This window comes from Pleurodeles waltl, chromosome 2_2 (genome assembly GCF_031143425.1).
Source record: "Pleurodeles waltl isolate 20211129_DDA chromosome 2_2, aPleWal1.hap1.20221129, whole genome shotgun sequence".
Lineage (NCBI taxonomy): Eukaryota > Metazoa > Chordata > Amphibia > Caudata > Salamandridae > Pleurodeles > Pleurodeles waltl.
The window spans coordinates 1,187,823,987-1,187,845,243 of NC_090439.1; the positions used below are offsets into that span (position 1 = coordinate 1,187,823,987).

The 21,257-nt window shown below is 50.0% G+C and overlaps 1 protein-coding gene across 3 annotated transcripts in view; it reads left to right on the top strand.

The window, feature by feature from the left end:
• The first annotated feature begins 1,356 nt into the window (after positions 1–1,356).
• The window catches only part of LOC138283061 (uncharacterized), a 339,327-nt gene continuing 319,426 nt past the window's right edge, over positions 1,357–21,257 (top strand). For all 3 annotated transcript variants that reach the window (XM_069221204.1, XM_069221203.1, XM_069221205.1), the window contains exon 1: positions 1,357–1,816. In XM_069221204.1, the coding sequence (XP_069077305.1) occupies positions 1,765–1,816 (52 nt within the window). In that variant the 5' untranslated portion in view covers positions 1,357–1,764. The remainder of the gene's footprint in view (positions 1,817–21,257) is intronic.

Sequence of the window (21,257 nt, forward strand, 5' to 3'; positions counted from 1 at the left end):
GCTAAGACCCCTCCCCTGGATGATGCTTGTCATTAGTAGACATAGGGGGTGATTCTTACTCTGGCGGGCGGCGGAGGCCGGCCGCCAGAGTTCCCCCCTCCAGAACACCGCTCCGCGTTCAGGAGACCGCTGCAGTGATTCTGTGTTTCCCGCTGGGCTGGCGGGCAACCGCCAGGAGGCCGCCCGCCAACCCAGCGGGAAACCCCTTCCCACGAGGAAGCCGGCTCCGAATGGAGCCGGCGGAGTGGGAAGGGTGCGACGGGTGCAGTTGCACCCATCGCGAATTTCAGTGTCTGCTGAGCAGACATTGAAATTCTTTGTGGGGCCCTCTTACGGGGGCCCCTGCAGTGCCCATGCCATTGGCATGGGCACTGCAGGGGCCCCCAGGGGCCCCACGACACCCCATACCGCCATCCTGTTCCTGGTGGCTGAACCGCCAGGAACAGGATGGCGGTATGGGGTGTCGGAATCCCCATGGCGGCGCAGCAAGCTGTGCTGCCATGGAGGATTCCTTTGGGCAGCGGAAAACCGGCGGGAGACCGCCGGTTTTCCCTTTCTGACCGCGGCCAAACCGCCGCGGTCAGAATGCCCTTTGGAGCACCGCCAGCCTGTTGGCGGTGCTCCCGCTGTCCCCTACCCTGGCGGTCTCGGACCGCCAGGGTAGGAATGACCCCCATACTCCTTACTGCGTTCTGCAGCACACATAGAAAGAGAAAAAAGCCTCACAGGATTGTTTTGTGCAGGAAGGTGCCTCTTTCTGCACAAAAACAATCCTGCAAGCAACACATAGATCCTTGCACCATGGTGCAAGAGTGCCTGCATTGGAGCCAGGCTGCTGACCGTGCACCAGCGCGGGGGAAAGGACAGGAACGTCCTGTTGCCTTAAGTAGGGAGCATTCTTCCTCCTTCGCATTGACCCCGGGCAGTGAGGTAAGTTGCTGCGCTGCCCTGCGCCACTAACATCACCCCATGTTCCTTACAGCAATCACCATGGAGTGGAATATGAAACACACAAACACAGAAACGTATTTAGATAGTTAGAGTGTCATGCCTTTGTTCTCCCCAGTGCTCACACAGAGGTGTGAACGGATGATTGCTACCTCATCAATCCCTCCATCCCGATTGGTCGTTCATCTCTAATACAATTAAAGCTGAAACCTGTTCTAGCAAATAATGTGGAGCTTAAAATCTTTTTATGGCTTTCATTTAAGCCCTTTCGCAGAATCTTTTGCTTTTCAGTGTTATTTTGTGGGAACTGGAAAACCGGTTTATCTAGTCCAAGTTCTGTACCTTCCCGATTGTTACCACCTTGTAGGAGTATAAATGCCTCAAACTCTCAATCCCAGAGCAGACAACCTAGCACACTGCACCATCAAGCACAGACACATCGCACACGTCAAGATCCGTACCATCGAGGAGGCCCAGATAGAACTCACAGACATCTCAGACACACACACACATCAGTCAGGCACAACATCACAATCAGACATAAGAAACAGGCCCACCCATCGAAGTCAGACACCGGCATTACAGTCAGACATCAAAAACAGGCACGGATGTAAGATCCAGAAATTACACATAAACATTAGAGTTACACAGCAGACCCAGACATCAGGTTTCCACACATAAATTATACATCAAACACACGCCCTGGCATCAGACACATATATCAATCCCTTAGACACAGACATCAGCCCGAGATATCGCACTACAACCCAGCTTCTCTGCGCATCCTTCATCTGGGAGACTCTACACGGTGGAGGCATGATGACCTACCTCGCGCCAGTCCTGGCTGCGGCTCTCCTGGTCGGACTCGGTAAGTCTGTCCCTGGTGTGTACCGGTTCTGGCCTCCTATGTAAGTCTGTCACTGGTTTGTACCGGTTCTGGTCCCCCCTGTAAGTCTGTCAGTGGTTGTTACCGGTCCTGGCCCCCTCTGTAAGTCTGTCACTGGTTTGTTCCAGTTCTGGTCCCCTCTGTAAGTCTGTCAGTGGTTGTTACCGGTTCTGGCCCCCTCTGTAAGTCGGTCACTGGTTTGTTCCAGTCCTGGCCCCCTCTGGAAGTCTGTCACTGGTTGATACCAGTCCTGACCCCCTCTGTAAGTCTGTCACTGGTTTGTACCGGTTCTGGTCCCCCCTGTAAGTCTGTCAGTGGTTGTTACTGGTCCTGGCCCCCTCTGTAAGTCTGTCACTGGTTCGTACCAGTTCTGGTCCCCTCTGTAAGTCTGTCAGTGGTTGTTACCGGTTCTGGCCCCCTCTGTAAGTCTGTCACTGGTTGGTACCAGTTCTGGCACTCTTCGGTAGGTCTGTCAGTGGTTGTTACCGGTTCTGGCCCCCCTATGTAAGTCTGTCAGTGGTTGTTACCGGTTCTGGCCCCCCTATGTAAGTCTGTCAGTGGTTTTTACTGGTTCTGGCCCCCCTCAGTAAGTCTGTCTCTGGTTTGTTCCAGTTCTGGTCCCCTCTGTAAGTCTGTCAGTGGTTGTTACCGGTTCTGGCCCCCCTATGTAAGTCTGTCAGTGGTTGTTACCGGTTCTGGCCCCCCTATGTAAGTCTGTCTCTGGTTTGTTCCAGTTCTGGTCCCCTCTGTAAGTCTGTCAGTGGTTGTTACCGGTCCTGGCCCCCTCTGTAAGTCTGTCACTGGTTGGTACCAGTTCTGGCACTCTTCGGTATGTCTGTCAGTGGTTGTTACCGGTTCTGGCCCCCCTATGTAAGTCGGTCACTGGTTTGTTCCACTCCTGGCCCCCTCTGGAAGTCTGTCACTGGCTGATATTGCAAACAGTGTGATTTCCAGGCACTCCCACCTTGCATGCAACAAGGGAACTGACTGAAAACGATGTGAGACATTTGCCCAAGAACATACATTTTAACAGAGGGACAAGCTGTTACCTATACACAGGTCTCCTGGTTACAAATGACGCATTTTTGCTGTCACACTACATATCAAGTGACTCACAAAAACAACTTCCAAAGAACCAGTAATGCTCCCTTAGAACCTTAACATTCGAAGAGCATGCTAGGAATATTTTTTTAAATGTGATGAATGGAAACAGTGAATCTGCTAATTATTTTAAATAGTTTAATGTTAAAATATTGTAGAACGAATGGTATTTCAGGGAGTTCAAAAAGTCAAGTTCTCTGTACCTGTATTTGAAAATGTGACCCGTTTTTTACAAATTCTTGCCTGGAGGGTGCGGGCCAGTGATGTCTAATTGTATTCCCCGCAGAGTTTTGGTCGGATGAGGCAGAAGGCAGTCGGGTGAAAGGGGGACATGGACAGATGGTACCCGAATATCACTTTTAAAATAAGTGACTTAGAGAGATAAGAGCCCCTGTGTCTCCTCTGACCCCGCACTGACCCGGCCAGAGCAGCGCATGCAGTGATAGTACCGGAGCACTGTCTCACGGTGGAACCCCTGCAGCCCTCCCAGGGCTCAGTCATACAAGGAGTCAGTACTGGGTATGTTTTAAGAGTGTCAGTACCTCTGTCAGACAGAGGCTGGAGACTGAGGGGCAGTGCATGCAGTGATAGTACCGGAGCACTGTCTCACAGTGGAACCACTGCAGCCCTCTCAGGGCTCAGTCATACAAGGAGTCAGTACTGGGTATGTTTTAAGAGTGTCAGTACCTCTCTCAGAGAGGCCGGAGGCTGAGGGGCAGTGCATGGAGTGATAGTACCGGAGCACTGTCTCACAGTGGAACCACTGCAGCCCTCTCAGGGCTCAGTCATACAAGGAGTCAGTACTGGGTATGTTTTAAGAGTGCCAGTACCTCTCTCAGAGAGGCCGGAGGCTGAGGGGCAGTGCATGCAGTGATAGTACCGGAGCACTGTCTCACAGTGGAACCACTGCAGCCCTCCCAGGGCTCAGTCATACAAGGAGTCAGTACTGGGTACGTTTTAAGAGTGTCAGTACCTCTCTCAGAGACAGGCTGGAGACTGAGGAGCAGCGCATGCAGTGATAGTACCGGAGCACTGTCTCCCGGTGGAACCACTGCAGCCCTCCCAGGGCTCAGTCATACAAGGAGTCAGTACTGTGTATGTTTTAAGAGTGCCAGTACCTCTCTCAGAGAGGCCGGGGACTGAGGGGCAGTGCATGCAGTGATAGTACCGGAGCACTGTCTCACGGTGGTACCACTGCAGCCCTCCCAGGGCTCAGTCATACAAGGAGTCAGTACTGTGTATGTTTTAAGAGTGTCAGTACCTCTCTCAGACAGAGGCCAGAGACTGAGGGGCAGCGCATGCAGTGATAGTACCGGAGCACTGTCTCACAGTGGAACCACTGCAGCCCTCCCAGGGCTCAGTCATACAAGGAGTCAGTACTGGGTATGTTTTAAGAGTGTCAGTACCTCTCTCAGACAGAGACCAGAGACTGAGGGGCAGTGCATGGAGTGATAGTACCGGAGCACTGTCTCACGGTGGAACCAGTGCAGCACCCCCCCCCCGGCTCAGTCATACAAGGAGTCAGTACTGGGTATCTTCTAAGAGTGCTAGTACCTCTCTCAGAGACAGGCTGGAGACTGAGGGGCAGTGCATGCAGTGATAGTACCGGAGCACTGTCTAGCGGTGGTACCACTGCAGCCATCCAGGGCTCAGTCATACAAGGAGTCTGTACTGTGTTGGTTTTAAGAGTGCCAGTACCTCTCTCAGAGAGAGGCTGGAGACTGAGGGGCAGTGCATGGAGTAATAGTACCGGAGCACTGTCTAGCGGTGGTACCACTGCAGCCATCCAGGGCTCAGTCATACAAGGAGTCTGTACTGTGTTGGTTTTAAGAGTGCCAGTACCTCTCTCAGAGAGAGGCTGGAGACTGAGGGGCAGTGCATGGAGTAATAGTACCGGAGCACTGTCTAGCGGTGGTACCACTGCAGCCATCCAGGGCTCAGTCATAGAAGGAGTCTGTACTGTGTTGGTTTTAAGAGTGCCAGTACCTCTCTCAGAGAGAGGCTGGAGACTGAGGGGCAGTGCATGGAGTGATAGTACTGGAGCACTGTCTCACGGTGGAGCTACTGCAGCCCCCCCAGGGCTCACTCATACAAGGAGTCAGTACTGGGTATGTTTTAAGAGTGCCAGTACCTCTCTCAGAGACAGGCTGGAGACTGAGGGGCAGTGCATGCAGTGATAGTACCGCAGCACTGTCTCACGGTGGTACGACTGCAGCCCTCCCTGGGTTAGTCATACAAGGAGTCTGTGCTCTACATCTTCTAGAAGTGCCAGTACCTTCTCAGAGAGAGGCTTGGCAGAGAGGGTCAGTGCATTCAGTGGTAGTACCAAGTCACTGTCTCACGGTGGTACCACTTTATCCCTCCCAGGGATCAGTCAGACAAGGAGTCAGTACAGTGTATGTTTTAAGAGTGCCAGTACCTCTCTCAGAGAGGCCGGAGGCTGAGGGGCAGAGCATGGAGTGATAGTACCGGAGTACTGTCTCCTGGTGGCACCACTGCAGCCCTCCCAGGGCTCAGTCATACAAGGAGTCAGTACTGTGTACGTTTTAAGAGTGTCAGAACCTCTCTCAGACAGAGGCCGGAGACTGAGGGGCAGTGCATGCAGTGATAGTACTGGAGCACTGTCTCACAGTGGTACCACTGCAGCTCTACCAGGGCTCAGTCATACAAGGAGTCAGTACTGTGTATGTTTTAAGAGTGCCAGTACCTCTCTCAGAGACAGGCTGGAGAGAGAGGGGCAGTGCATGTAGTGATAGTACCGGAGCACTGTCTCCCGGTGGAACCCCTGCAGCCCTCCCAGGGCTCAGTCATACAAGGAGTCAGTACTGTGTATGTTTTAAGAGTGTCAGTACCTCTCTCAGACAGATGCCGGAGACTGAGGGGTAGTGTACGCAAGCACGACATCATCATCACCTCCTATGCCGATGACACCCAACTCATACTCTCCCTCACCAAGGACCCCGCCAGAGCCAAGACCAACCTACAAGAGGGCATGAAGGACGTCACAGATTGGATGAGGCTTAGCCGCCTAAAGCTGAACTCTGAAAAAACAGAAGTCCTCATCCTCGGCAATACCCCGTCCGCCTGGGACGACTCCTGGTGGCCCACGGCCCTCGGCACCGCACCGACCCCCACAGACCACGCCCGCAACCTCGGCTTCATCTTGGACCCTCTTCTCACCATGACCAAAAAAGTCAACGCCGTGTCCTCCGCCTGCTTCCTCACCCTCCGCATGCTTTGCAAGATCTTCCGCTGGATCCCCGCCGACACCAGAAAAACCGTGACCCACGCCCTCGTCACGAGCCGCCTGGACTACGGCAACACCCTCTACGCCGGGACCACAGCCAAACTCCAAAATCGCCTACAACACATTCAAAACGCCTCGGCCTGCCTCATCCTCGACGTACCCCGCAGCAGCCACATCTCCGCACACCTGAGACACCTGCATTGGCTCCCAGTCAGCAAAAGGATCACCTTCCGACTTCTCACCCACGCACACAAAGCCCTCCACGACAAGGGACCGAATACCTCAACAGACGCCTCAACTTCTACGTCCCCACCCGCCCCCTCCGCTCCTCTGGCCTCGCACTCGCTGCCGTCCCTCGCATCCATCGCACCACGGCGGGTGGGAGATCTTTCTCCTTCCTGGCAGCCAAGACCTGGAACTCCCTCCCCACCAGCCTCAGGACCACCCAGGACCACTCCACTTTCCGGAGACTCCTAAAGACCTGGCTGTTCGAGCAGCGATAACCACCCCGTTTGTCCCTAGCGCCTTGAGACCCGCACGGGTGAGTAGCGCGCTTTATAAATGCTAATGATTGATTGATTGATAGTACCGGAGCACTGTCTCACGGTGGAGCCACTGCAGCCCCCCCCAGGGGTCAGTCATACAAGGAGTCAGTACTGGGTATGTTTTAAGAGTGCCAGTACCTCTCTCAGAGACAGGCTGGAGACTGAGGGGCAGTGCATGCAGTGATAGTACCGCAGCACTGTCTCACGGTGGTACCACTGCAGCCCTCCCAGAGTTAGTCATACGAGGAGTCTGTGCTCTACATCTTCTAGAAGTGCCAGTACCTTCTCAGAGAGAGGCTAGGCAGAGATGGTCAGTGCATTCAGTGGTAGTTCCAAGTCACTGTCTCACGATGGTACCACTTTATCCCTCCCAGAGCTCAGTCAGACAAGGAGTCAGTACAGTGTATGTTTTAAGAGTGCCAGTACCTCTCTCAGAGAGGCCGGAGGCTGAGGGGCAGAGCATGGAGTGATAGTACCGGAGCACTGTCTCACAGTGGTACCCCTGCAGCCCTCCCAGGGCTCAGTCATACAAGGAGTCAGTACTTTGTATGTTTTAAGAGTGTCAGTACCTCTCTCAGAGAGAAGCTGGAGACTGAGGGGCAGTGCATGGAGTGATAGTACTGGAGCACTGTCTCCCGGTGGAACCCATGCAGCCCTCCCAGGGCTCAGTCATACAAGGAGTCAGTACTGTGTACGTTTTAAGAGTGTCAGTACCTCTCTCAGACAGAGGCCGGAGACTGAGGGGCAGTGCATGCAGTGATAGTACCGGAGCACTGTCTCACGGTGGAGCCACTGCAGCCATCCAGGGCTCAGTCATACAAGGAGTCAGTACTGTGTATGTTTTAAGAGTGCCAGTACCTCTCACAGAGAGGCCGGGGACTGAGGGTCAGTGCATGGAGTAATAGTACCGGAGCACTGTCTAACAGGGGTACCACTGCAGCCCTCCTAGGCCTCAGTCATACAAGGAGTCTGTACTGGGTATCTTCTAAGAGTGCCAGTACCTCTCTCAGAGACAGGCTGGAGAGAGAGGGGCAGTGCATGCAGTGATAGTACGGGAGCACTGTCTCCCGGTGGAACCCCTGCAGCCCTCCCAGGGCTCAGTCATACAAGGAGTCAGTACTGTGTATGTTTTAAGAGTGTCAGTACCTCTCTCAGACAGAGGCCGGAGACTGAGGGGCAGTGCATGCAGTGATAGTACCGGAGCACTGTCTCACGGTGGTACCCCTGCAGCCCTCCGGGGGCTCAGTCATACAAGGAGTCAGTACTGTGTATGTTTGAAGAGTGTCAGTACCTCTCTCAGAGACAGGCTGGAGAAAAGGGGGCACTGCATGCAGTGATAGTACCGGAGCACTGTCTCACGGTGGTACCACTGCAGCCATCCAGGGCTCAGTCATACAAGGAGTCAGTACTGTGTATGTTTTAAGAGTGCCAGTACCTCTCTCAGAGAGGCCGGGGACTGAGGGGCAGTGCATGCAGTGATAGTACGGGAGCACTGTCTCCCGGTGGAACCCCTGCAGCCATCCAGGGCTCAGTCATACAAGGAGTCAGTACAGTGTATGTTTTAAGAGTGCCAGTACCTCTCTCAGAGAGGCCGGGGACTGAGGGGCAGTGCATGCAGTGATAGTACCGGAGCACTGTCTCACGGTGGTACCCCTGCAGCCCTCCGGGGGCTCAGTCATACAAGGAGTCAGTACTGTGTATGTTTTAACAGTGCCAGTACCTCTCTCAAGTAGAGGCTGGAGACTGAAGGGCAGTGCATGCAGTGATAGTACCGGAGCACTGTCACACGGTGGTACCACTGCAGCCCTCCGGGGGCTCAGTCATACAAGTAGTCAGTTCTGTGTATCTTCTTAGAGTGCCAGTACCTCTCTCAGAGACAGGCTGGAGACTGAGGGGCAGTGCATGCAGTGATAGTACTGGAGCACTGTCTCACGGTGGTACCCCTGCAGCCATCCAGGGCTCAGTCATACAAGGAGTGAGTACTGTGTATGTTTGAAGAGTGCCAGTACCTCTCTCAGAGACAGGCTGGAGAGAGAGGGGCACTGCATGCAGTGATAGTACCGGAGCACTGTCACACGGTGGTACCCCTGCAGCCCTCCATTACGCAGTCACACAAGACGTTTGCACTTTGCCCTCAGGGCTTCTTCCGAGAGTGTCAGTGCGTCTTTCTCTGAAAGGCCTGCGCGGGAGGGGCAGCGCATGTTTCTAGGAGACATTAATACCTCTGGAGTTTTAATTAAGACTTTAATCCTCTGATGAGCTGTCGCTGGGTGGAGGGTGAGAGGAGGTGGGGTGAGATCACCTGGGAGTAAATGAAGAAAAGATCACAATGCAGATGATGGTGCACATCAGCAAGAGTGATCTCTCTGCATCGAGGCAGCTGCAAGAGTGGGGTCACTACACTGAGACAGTTCAGAGAGTGATATCACTACACTGAGACAGCTGCAAGAGTGGGGTCACTACACTGAGACAGTTCAGAGAGTGATGTCACTACACTGAGACAGTTCAGCGAGTGATGTCACTACACTGAGAACGTTCAGAGAGTGATATCACTACGCTGAGACAGCTGCAAGACTGGGCTCCCTAAGCTGAGACAGTTCAGAGAGTGATATCACTACATTGAGACAGCTGCAAAAGTGGGGTCCCTAAGCTGAGACAGTTCAGAGAGTGATGTCACTACACCGAGACAGTTCAGGGAGTGATGTCACTACACTGAGACAGTTCAGAGAGTGATGTCACTACACTGAGACAGCTGCAAGACGGGGGTTCCTAAGCTGAGACAGTTCAGAGAGTGATGTCACTACACTGAGACAGCTGCAAGACTGGGGTCCCTACACTGAGACAGTTCAGAGAGTGATATCACTACACTGAGACAGCTGCAAGAGTGGTGTCACTAAACTGAGACAGTTCAGAGAGTGATATCACTACACTGAGACAGCTCAGAGAGTGATGTCACTACACTGAGACAGCTGCAAGAGTGGGGTCACTACACTGAGACAGCTGCAAGAGTGGGGTCAATATATTGAGACAGCTGCAGGAATGATGCCGCTACACTGAGACATTTGCAAGACTTATGTCACAACACTGAGACAGCTTCAAAAGTGATTTCACTACAAAGAGACAGTTGCAACACTAATGTCACTACATTAAGACATCTGCAAGCGCAATATCACTACATTGGGACACCTGCAAGGGTGATGTCACTACATTGAGACAGCTGCAAGCACGATGTCACTACATTGAGACAGTTGCAAACACGAGGTCACTACATCCAGACAGCTGCAAGCACCGTCACTACATTGAGACAGTTGCAAAAGGGATGTTACGGCATTGAGATGGCTGCAAGAGTGATGATGCTACAATAAGACGGCTGCAAGAATGATAACACTAAAATGAGACAACTCCAAGATTGATGTCACTACATTGAAACAGCTGCAAGTTCAATGTCACTACATTGTGACAGCTGCAAAAGTGATGCCACTATCTTGAGACAGTTCCAAGAGTGATCTCCTTACAGTGCTTCAAGTGCAATGTTAATACATTCAGGCATGTGCAAGAGTGATGTCACTATATTATATTGAGACAGCTGCAAGGGTGATGTCACTAAATTGAGACAGCTGCAAGAGCAATATCACTACAATGAGACAGCTGCAAGGGCGATGTCACTACAATGAGACAGCTGCAAGGGCGATGTCACTACAATGAGACAGCTGCAAGGGCAATGTCACTACAATGAGACAGCTGCAAGGGCGATGTCACTACAATGAGACAGCTGCAAGAGCAATGTCACTACAATGAGACAACTGCAAGAGGAATATCACTACATTGAGACAACTGCAAGGGCAATGTCACTACAATGAGACAGCTGCAAGGGCAATGTCACTACAATGAGACAGCTGCAAGAGCAATGTCACTACAATGAGACAACTGCAAGGGCGATGTCACTACAATGAGACAGCTGCAAGGGCAATGTCACTACAATGAGACAACTGCAAGGGCAATGTCACTACAATGAGACAACTGCAAGGGCGATGTCACTACAATGAGACAGCTGCAAGGGCAATGTCACTACAATGAGACAGCTGCAAGAGCAATGTCACTACAATGAGACAACTGCAAGGGCGATGTAACTACAATGAGACAACTGAAAGGGCAATGTCACTACAATGAGACAACTGCAAGAGCAACATCACTACAATGAGACAGCTGCAAGGGCAATGTCACTACAATGAGACAGCTGCAAGGGCGATGTCACTACAATGAGACAACTGCAAGAGCAATGTCACTACAATGAGACAACTGCAAGGGTGATGTCACTACAATGAGACAACTGCAAGGGCAATGTCACTACAATGAGACAGCTGCAAGGGCGATGTCACTACAATGAGACAGCTGCAAGGGCAATGTCACTACAATGAGACAACTGCAAGGGCAATGTCACTACAATGAGACAACTGCAAGGGCAATGTCACTACAATGAGACAACTGCAAGGGCGATGTCACTACAATGAGACAGCTGCAAGAGCAATATCACTACAATGAGACAACTGCAAGGGCAATGTCACTACAATGAGACAACTGCAAGGGCGACATCACTACAATGAGACAGCTGCAAGGGCGATGTCACTACAATGAGACAGCTGCAAGGGTGATGTCACTACAATGAGACAACTGCAAGGGCGATGTCACTACAATGAGACAACTGCAAGGGTGATGTCACTACAATGAGACAACTGCAAGGGTGATGTCACTACAATGAGACAGCTGCAAGGGCAATGTCACTACAATGAGACAACTGCAAGAGCAATGTCACTACAATGAGACAACTGCAAGGGCGATGTCACTACAATGAGACAACTGCAAGAGCAATATCACTACAATGAGACAGCTGCAAGAGCAATATCACTACAATGAGACAGCTGCAAGGGCGATGTCACTACAATGAGACAGCTGCAAGGGCAATGTCACTACAATGAGACAACTGCAAGGGCAATGTCACTACAATGAGACAGCTGCAAGGGCGATGTCACTACAATGAGACAACTGCAAGAGCAATATCACTACAATGAGACAGCTGCAAGAGCAATATCACTACAATGAGACAGCTGCAAGGGCAATGTCACTACAATGAGACAACTGCAAGGGTGATGTCACTACAATGAGACAACTGCAAGGGCAATGTCACTACAATGAGACAACTGCAAGGGCAATGTCACTACAATGAGACAGCTGCAAGGGAAATATCACTACAATGAGACAACTGCAAGAGCAATGTCACTACAATGAGACAACTGCAAGAGCAATGTCACTACAATGAGACAACTGCAAGGGCAATGTCACTACAATGAGACAACTGCAAGAGCAATGTCACTACAATGAGACAGCTGCAAGAGCAATGTCACTACAATGAGACAACTGCAAGGGCAATGTCACTACAATGAGACAGCTGCAAGAGCAATGTCACTACAATGAGACAGCTGCAAGAGCAATGTCACTACAATGAGACAGCTGCAAGAGCAATGTCACTACAATGAGACAACTGCAAGGGCAATGTCACTACAATGAGACAGCTGCAAGGGCAATGTCACTACAATGAGACAGCTGCAAGGGCAATGTCACTACAATGAGACAACTGCAAGAGCAATGTCACTACAATGAGACAGCTGCAAGAGCAATATCACTACAATGAGACAGCTGCAAGGGCGATGTCACTACAATGAGACAACTGCAAGAGCAATATCACTACAATGAGACAGCTGCAAGGGCGATGTCACTACAATGAGACAACTGCAAGAGCAATGTCACTACAATGAGACAGCTGCAAGAGCAATATCACTACAATGAGGCAACTGCAAGGGCAATGTCACTACAATGAGACAGCTGCAAGAGCAATATCACTACAATGAGACAGCTGCAAGGGCGATGTCACTACAATGAGACAACTGCAAGAGCAATGTCACTACAATGAGACAACTGCAAGAGCAATGTCACTACAATGAGACAACTGCAAGAGCAATGTCACTACAATGAGACAGCTGCAAGAGCAATATCACTACAATGAGACAGCTGCAAGGGCAATGTCACTACAATGAGACAGCTGCAAGAGCAATGTCACTACAATGAGACAACTGCAAGGGCGATGTCACTACAATGAGACAGCTGCAAGGGCAATGTCACTACAATGAGACAACTGCAAGAGCAATATCACTACAATGAGACAACTGCAAGAGCAATGTCACTACAATGAGACAACTGCAAGAGCAATGTCACTACAATGAGACAGCTGCAAGAGCAATATCACTACAATGAGACAGCTGCAAGGGTGATGTCACTACAATGAGACAGCTGCAAGGGCAATGTCACTACAATGAGACAGCTGCAAGGGCAATGTCACTACAATGAGGCAACTGCAAGGGCAATGTCACTACAATGAGACAGCTGCAAGGGCAATGTCACTACAATGAGACAACTGCAAGAGCAATATCACTACAATGAGACAACTGCAAGAGCAATGTCACTACAATGAGACAGCTGCAAGAGCAATGTCAATACAATGAGACAGCTGCAAGGGCAATGTCACTACAATGAGACAGCTGCAAGGGCAATGTCACTACAATGAGACAGCTGCAAGAGGAATGTCACTACAATGAGACAACTGCAAGGGCAATGTCACTACAATGAGACAGCTGCAAGGGCAATGTCACTACAATGAGACAGCTGCAAGGGCAATATCACTACAATGAGACAACTGCAAGGGCGATGTCACTACAATGAGACAGCTGCAAGGGCAATGTCACTACAATGAGACAACTGCAAGAGCAATGTCACTACAATGAGGCAACTGCAAGAGCAATGTCACTACAATGAGACAGCTGCAAGGGCAATATCACTACAATGAGACAGCTGCAAGGGCAATGTCACTACAATGAGACAGCTGCAAGAGGAATATCACTACAATGAGACAGCTGCAAGAGCAATATCACTACAATGAGACAGCTGCAAGGGCGATGTCACTACAATGAGACAACTGCAAGGGCAATATCACTACAATGAGACAACTGCAAGGGCGATGTCACTACAATGAGACAACTGCAAGGGCAATGTCACTACAATGAGACAACTGCAAGAGCAATGTCACTACAATGAGACAGCTGCAAGAGCAATATCACTACAATGAGACAGCTGCAAGAGCGATGTCACTACAATGAGACAGCTGCAAGGGTGATGTCACTACAATGAGACAACTGCAAGGGCAATGTCACTACAATGAGACAACTGCAAGGGCAATGTCACTACAATGAGGCAGCTGCAAGAGCAATGTCACTACAATGAGACAACTGCAAGAGCAATATCACTACAATGAGACAACTGCAAGGGCAATGTCACTACAATGAGACAGCTGCAAGAGGAATATCACTACATTGAGACAACTGCAAGAGCAATGTCACTACAATGAGACAGCTGCAAGAGGAATATCACTACAATGAGTCAACTGCAAGAGCGATGTCACTACAATGAGACAGCTGCAAGAGCAATATCACTACAATGAGACAACTGCAAGAGGAATATCACTACAATGAGACAACTGCAAGAGCAATGTCACTACAATGAGACAACTGCAAGGGCAATATCACTACATTGAGACAGCTGCAAGGGCAATGTCACTACAATGAGACAGCTGCAAGAGGAATATCACTACATTGAGACAACTGCAAGGGCAATGTCACTACAATGAGACAGCTGCAAGGGCGATGTCACTACAATGAGACAGCTGCAAGGGCGATGTCACTACAATGAGACAACTGCAAGAGCAATGTCACTACAATGAGACAGCTGCAAGAGCAATATCACTACAATGAGACAACTGCAAGGGCAATGTCACTACAATGAGACAGCTGCAAGAGCAATATCACTACAATGAGACAACTGCAAGAGGAATATCACTACAATGAGACAACTGCAAGGGCAATGTCACTACAATGAGACAACTGCAAGGGCGATGTCACTACAATGAGACAGCTGCAAGAGGAATATCACTACATTGAGACAACTGCAAGGGCAATGTCACTACAATGAGACAGCTGCAAGGGCGATGTCACTACAATGAGACAACTGCAAGAGCAATGTCACTACAATGAGACAGCTGCAAGAGCAATGTCACTACAATGAGACAACTGCAAGGGCAATGTCACTACAATGAGACAGCTGCAAGAGCAATGTCACTACAATGAGACAGCTGCAAGAGCAATGTCACTACAATGAGACAGCTGCAAGGGCAATATCACTACAATGAGACAGCTGCAAGGGCAATGTCACTACAATGAGACAACTGCAAGAGCGACATCACTACAATGAGACAACTGCAAGGGCGATGTCACTACAATGAGACAACTGCAAGAGCGACATCACTACAATGAGACAACTGCAAGGGCAATGTCACTACAATGAGACAGCTGCAAGGGCGATGTCACTACAATGAGACAGCTGCAAGAGCAATGTCACTACAATGAGACAACTGCAAGAGGAATATCACTACAATGAGACAGCTGCAAGGGCAATGTCACTACAATGAGACAGCTGCAAGGGCGATGTCACTACAATGAGACAGCTGCAAGAGGAATATCACTACAATGAGACAGCTGCAAGGGCAATGTCACTACAATGAGACAGCTGCAAGGGCGATGTCACTACATTGAGACAGCTGCAAGGGCGATGTCACTACAATGAGACAACTGCAAGGGCGATGTCACTACAATGAGACAACTGCAAGAGCAATATCACTACAATGAGACAACTGCAAGGGCAATGTCACTACAATGAGACAGCTGCAAGGGCAATGTCACTACAATGAGACAGCTGCAAGAGGAATATCACTACAATGAGACAACTGCAAGGGCAATGTCACTACAATGAGACAGCTGCAAGGGCGATGTCACTACAATGAGACAACTGCAAGAGCAATGTCACTACAATGAGGCAACTGCAAGGGCGATGTCACTACAATGAGACAGCTGCAAGGGCAATGTCACTACAATGAGACAGCTGCAAGAGCAATGTCACTACAATGAGACAACTGCAAGAGCAATGTCACTACAATGAGACAACTGCAAGGGCGATGTCACTACAATGAGACAGCTGCAAGGGCGATGTCACTACAATGAGACAGCTGCAAGAGCAATGTCACTACAATGAGACAACTGCAAGAGCAATGTCACTACAATGAGACAGCTGCAAGGGCAATGTCACTACAATGAGACAGCTGCAAGGGCAATATCACTACAATGAGACAACTGCAAGGGCAATGTCACTACAATGAGACAACTGCAAGAGCAATGTCACTACAATGAGACAGCTGCAAGAGCAATGTCACTACAATGAGACAACTGCAAGAGCAATATCACTGCAATGAGACAGCTGCAAGGGCAATGTCACTACAATGAGACAACTGCAAGAGCAATGTCACTACAATGAGACAGCTGCAAGAGCAATAACACTACAATGAGACAACTGCAAGAGCAATGTCACTACAATGAGACAGCTGCAAGAGCAATGTCACTACAATGAGACAGCTGCAAGGGCAATATCACTACAATGAGACAACTGCAAGGGCGATGTCACTACAATGAGACAGCTGCAAGAGCAATGTCACTACAATGAGACAGCTGCAAGGGCAATGTCACTACAATGAGACAGCTGCAAGAGCAATAACACTACAATGAGACAACTGCAAGAGCAATGTCACTACAATGAGACAGCTGCAAGAGCAATGTCACTACAATGAGACAGCTGCAAGGGCAATATCACTACAATGAGACAAATGCAAGGGTGATGTCACTACAATGAGACAACTGCAAGGGCAATGTCACTACAATGAGACAACTGCAAGGGCAATGTCACTACAATGAGACAACTGCAAGGGCGATGTCACTACAATGAGACAGCTGCAAGGGCGATGTCACTACAATGAGACAGCTGCAAGGGCAATATCACTACAATGAGACAACTGCAAGGGCAATATCACTACAATGAGACAGCTGCAAGAGCAATGTCACTACAATGAGACAGCTGCAAGGGCAATATCACTACAATGAGACAACTGCAAGGGCGATGTCACTACAATGAGACAGCTGCAAGGGCAATATCACTACAATGAGACAGCTGCAAGGGCGATGTCACTACAATGAGACAGCTGCAAGGGCGATGTCACTACAATGAGACAGCTGCAAGGGCAATGTCACTACATTGAGACAGCTGCAAGGGCGATGTCACTACAATGAGAGAGATGCAACCACAATCTCACTACATTCAGACAGCTGTAAGAGTGATTTCACTACACTGAGACATCTGCCAGACTGATCTGACTACATTGAGAAAGCTTATAGGGTGTTGTCACTACAGTGAGACAGCTGCACGAGCGATGTCACTATATTGGGACAGCTGCAAGAGCGATGGCATTAAGTTGTGTCAGATACAAGCGTTATTTCAATACATTGAGACAGCTGCAAGTATGATGTCCCCACATTGAGACAGCTGCTGGAGTGATGTCCCTATATTGACAAAGTTGCAAGATTCATGTCACTAGCTGCAAGAGTGATGTCACTACACTGAGACAGCTGCAAGCACATTGTCACTACACTGAGACAGCTGCAAGCACAGTGTCAGTACATAGAGACAGCTGCAAGCGTGATGTCACTATACTGAGACAGTTGCAAGCACATTGTCAGAACAGAGACACAGCTGCAGGAGTGATGTCACTACACTGAGACAGCTGCAAGCGTGATCCCACTACATCAAAACAGCTGTAGGATTGATGTTACTACATTGACACAGCTGTAAGAGAGGTGTCACTGCATAAAGACAGCTGCAAGAGAGGTGTCACTGCATTCAGACAGCTGCAAGAGAGGTGTCACTGCATTCAGACAGCTGCAAGAGAGGTGTCACTGCATTCAGACAGCTGAAAGAGAGGTGTCACTGCTTTAAGACAGCTTCAAGAGAGGTGTCACTGCATTCAGACAGCTGCAAGCGAGGTGTCACTGCATTCAGACAGCTGCAAGAGAGGTGTCACTGCTTTAAGACAGCTGCAAGCGAGGTGTCACTGCATTCAGACAGCTGCAAGAGAGGTGTTACTGCTTTACGACAGCTGCAAGAGAGGTGTCACTGCATCCAGACAGCTGCAAGAGGGGTGTCACTGCATTCAGACAGCTGCAAGAGAGGTGTCACTACATTCAGACAGCTGCAAGAGAGGTGTCACTGCTTTAAGACAGCTTCAAGAGAGGTGTCACTGCATTCAGACAGCTGCAAGAGAGGTGTCACTGCTTTAAGACAGCTGCAAGAGAGGTGTCACTGCATTAAGACAGCTGCAAGAGAGGTGTCACTGCATCCAGACAGCTGCAAGAGAGGTGTCACTGCATTCAGACAGCTGCAAGAGAGGTGTCACTGCTTTAAGACAGCTGCAAGACAGGTGTCACTGCATCCAGACAGCTGCAAGAGAGGTGTCACTGCTTTAAGACAGCTGCAAGAGAGGTGTCACTGCATCCAGACAGCTGCAAGAGAGGTGTCACTGCTTTAAGACAGCTGCAAGCGAGGTGTCACTGCATTCAGACAGCTGCAAGAGAGGTGTTACTGCTTTACGACAGCTGCAAGAGAGGTGTCACTGCATCCAGACAGCTGCAAGAGGGGTGTCACTGCATTCAGACAGCTGCAAGAGAGGTGTCACTACATTCAGACAGCTGCAAGAGAGGTGTCACTGCTTTAAGACAGCTTCAAGAGAGGTGTCACTGCATTCAGACAGCTGCAAGAGAGGTGTCACTGCTTTAAGACAGCTGCAAGAGAGGTGTCACTGCATTAAGACAGCTGCAAGAGAGGTGTCACTGCATCCAGACAGCTGCAAGAGAGGTGTCACTGCTTTAAGAAAGCTGCAAGAGAGGTGTCACTGTATTCAGACAGCTGCAAGAGAGGTGTTACTGCTTTACGACAGCTGCAAGAGAGGTGTCACTGCATCCAGACAGCTGCAAGAGAGGTGTCACTGCTTTAAGAAAGCTGCAAGAGAGGTGTCACTGTATTCAGACAGCTGCAAGAGAGGTGTCACTGCTTTAAGACAGCTGCAAGAGAGGTGTCACTGCATCCAGACAGCCGCAAGAGAGGTGTCACTGCATTCAGACAGCTGCAAGAGAGGTGTCGCTGCTTTAAGACAGCTGCAAGAGAGGTGTCACTGCTTTAAGACAGCTGCAAGAGAGGTGTCACTGCATTCAGACAGCTGTAAGAGAGGTGTCACTGCATTCAGACAGCTGCAAGAGAGGTGTCACTGCTTTAAGACAGCTGCAAGAGAGGTGTCACTGCATTAAGACAGCTGCAAGAGAGGTGTCACTGCATTCAGACAGCTGCAAGAGAGGTGTCACTGCTTTAAGACAACTGCAAGAGAGGTGTCACTGCATTAAGACAGCTGCAAGAGAGGTGTCACTGCATTCAGACAGCTGAAAGAGAGGTGTCACTGCATTCAGACAGCTGCAAGAGAGGTGTCACTGCTTTAAGACAGCTGCAAGAGAGGTGTCACTGCTTTAAGACAGCTGCAAGAGAGGTGTCACTGCATTCAGACAGCTGCAAGAAAGGTGTCACTGCTTTAAGACAACTGCAAGAGAGGTGTCACTGCATTAAGACAGCTGCAAGAGAGGTGTCACTGCATTCAGACAGCTGCAAGAGAGGTGTCACTGCTTTAAGACAGCTGCAAGTGAGGTGTCACTGCTTTAAGACAGCTGCAAGAGAGGTGTCACTGCATCCAGACAGCTGCAAGAGAGGTGTCACTGCTTTAAGACAGCTGCAAGAGAGGTGTCACTGCATCCAGACAGCTGCAAGAGAGGTGTCACTGCATTACGACAGCTGCAAGAGAGGTGTCACTGCATTCAGACAGCTGCAAGAGAGGTGTCACTGCATTAAGACAGCTGCAAGAGAGGTGTCACTGCATTCAGACAGCTGCAAGAGAGTTGTCACTGCATCCAGACAGCTGCAAGAGAGGTGTCACTGCATTCAGACAGCTGCAAGAGGGGTGTCACTGCCTTAAGACAGCTGCAAGAGAGGTGTCATTGCATTAAGACAGCTGCAAGAGAGGTGTCACTGCATTCAGACAGCTGCAAGAGAGGTGTCACTGCATTCAGACAGCGGCAAGAGGGGTGTCACTGCTTTAAGACAGCTGCAAGAGAGGTGTCACTGCATTCAGACAGCTGCAAGAGAGGTGTCACTGCATTCAGACAGCTGCAAGAGAGGTGTCACTGCTTTAAGACAGCTGCAAGCGAGGTGTCACTGCATTCAGACAGCTGCAAGAGAGGTGTCACTGCTTTAAGACAGCTGCAAGCGAGGTGTCACTGCATTCAGACAGCTGCAAGAGAAGTGTCACTGCATCCAGACAGCTGCAAGAGAGGTGTCACTGCTTTAAGACAGCTGCAAGAGAGGTGTCACTGCATCCAGACAGCCGCAAGAGAGGTGTCACTGCTTTAAGACAGCCGCAAGAGAGGTGTCACTGCATTAAGACAGCCGCAAGAGAGGTGTCACTGCTTTAAGACAGCTGCAAGAGAGGTGTCACTGCATTCAGACAGCCGCAAGTGAGATGTCACTGCATTCAGACAGCTGCAAGAGAGGTGTCACTGCTTTAAGACAGCTGCAAGAGAGGTGTCACTGCATTAAGACAGCTGCAAGAGAGGTGTCACTGCTTTAAGACAGCTGCAAGAGAGGTGTCACTGCTTTTAGACAGCTGCAAGAGAGGTGTCACTGCATTCAGACAGCTGCAAGAGAGGTGTCACTGCTTTAAGACAGCTGCAAGAGAGGTGTCACTGCATTCAGACAGCCGCAAGAGAGTTGTCACTGCATTAAGACAGCCGCAAGAGAGGTGTCACTGCTTTAAGACAGCTGCAAGAGAGGTGTCACTGCATTCAGACAGCTGCAAGAGAGGTGTCACTGCATTCAGACAGCTGCAAGAGAGGTGTCACTGTATTCAGACAGCTGCAGGCGAGGTGTCACTGCATTCAGACAGCTGCAAGAGAGGTGTCACTGCTTTCAGACAGCTGCAAGAGAGGTGTCACTGCTCTAAGCCAGCCGCAAGGGTGATGTTATTATAATAAAGCAGCTACCATTATGGTGACCCCAGATCAGGGACAGCACAAGCGTGTCTATTAGTGATATAAAGAAAGGTCCTGGTGTGATGTCACTGCAGTGAGCACCACTCCTATTGTGCTGTCTCTGCAAGAACAGCTCCAACGTGATGCTCCTGCAGTATTGGAAGCTCTGATTATCTGCCATTGTGTAGAGGCAGCTGACAGTCTGATATCACAGCATTAAAGTACGCTGCATGTGGGATTCCTCTACAAAAAGTCAGGACTTTCACCACAGGAAAGAAATCATAATAGGAAAAGCAGTCCCCAGTGAGTTGTCTCAGCCTCTCCATCTCGACAGCCTCTCTTCCTGCAAGGCACTCTCCCTCTCTTAGCTAACAGGCGTGTAGGGGTTAGGCAGACCCTCAGCTCGTGCAGAAGAGACTGCT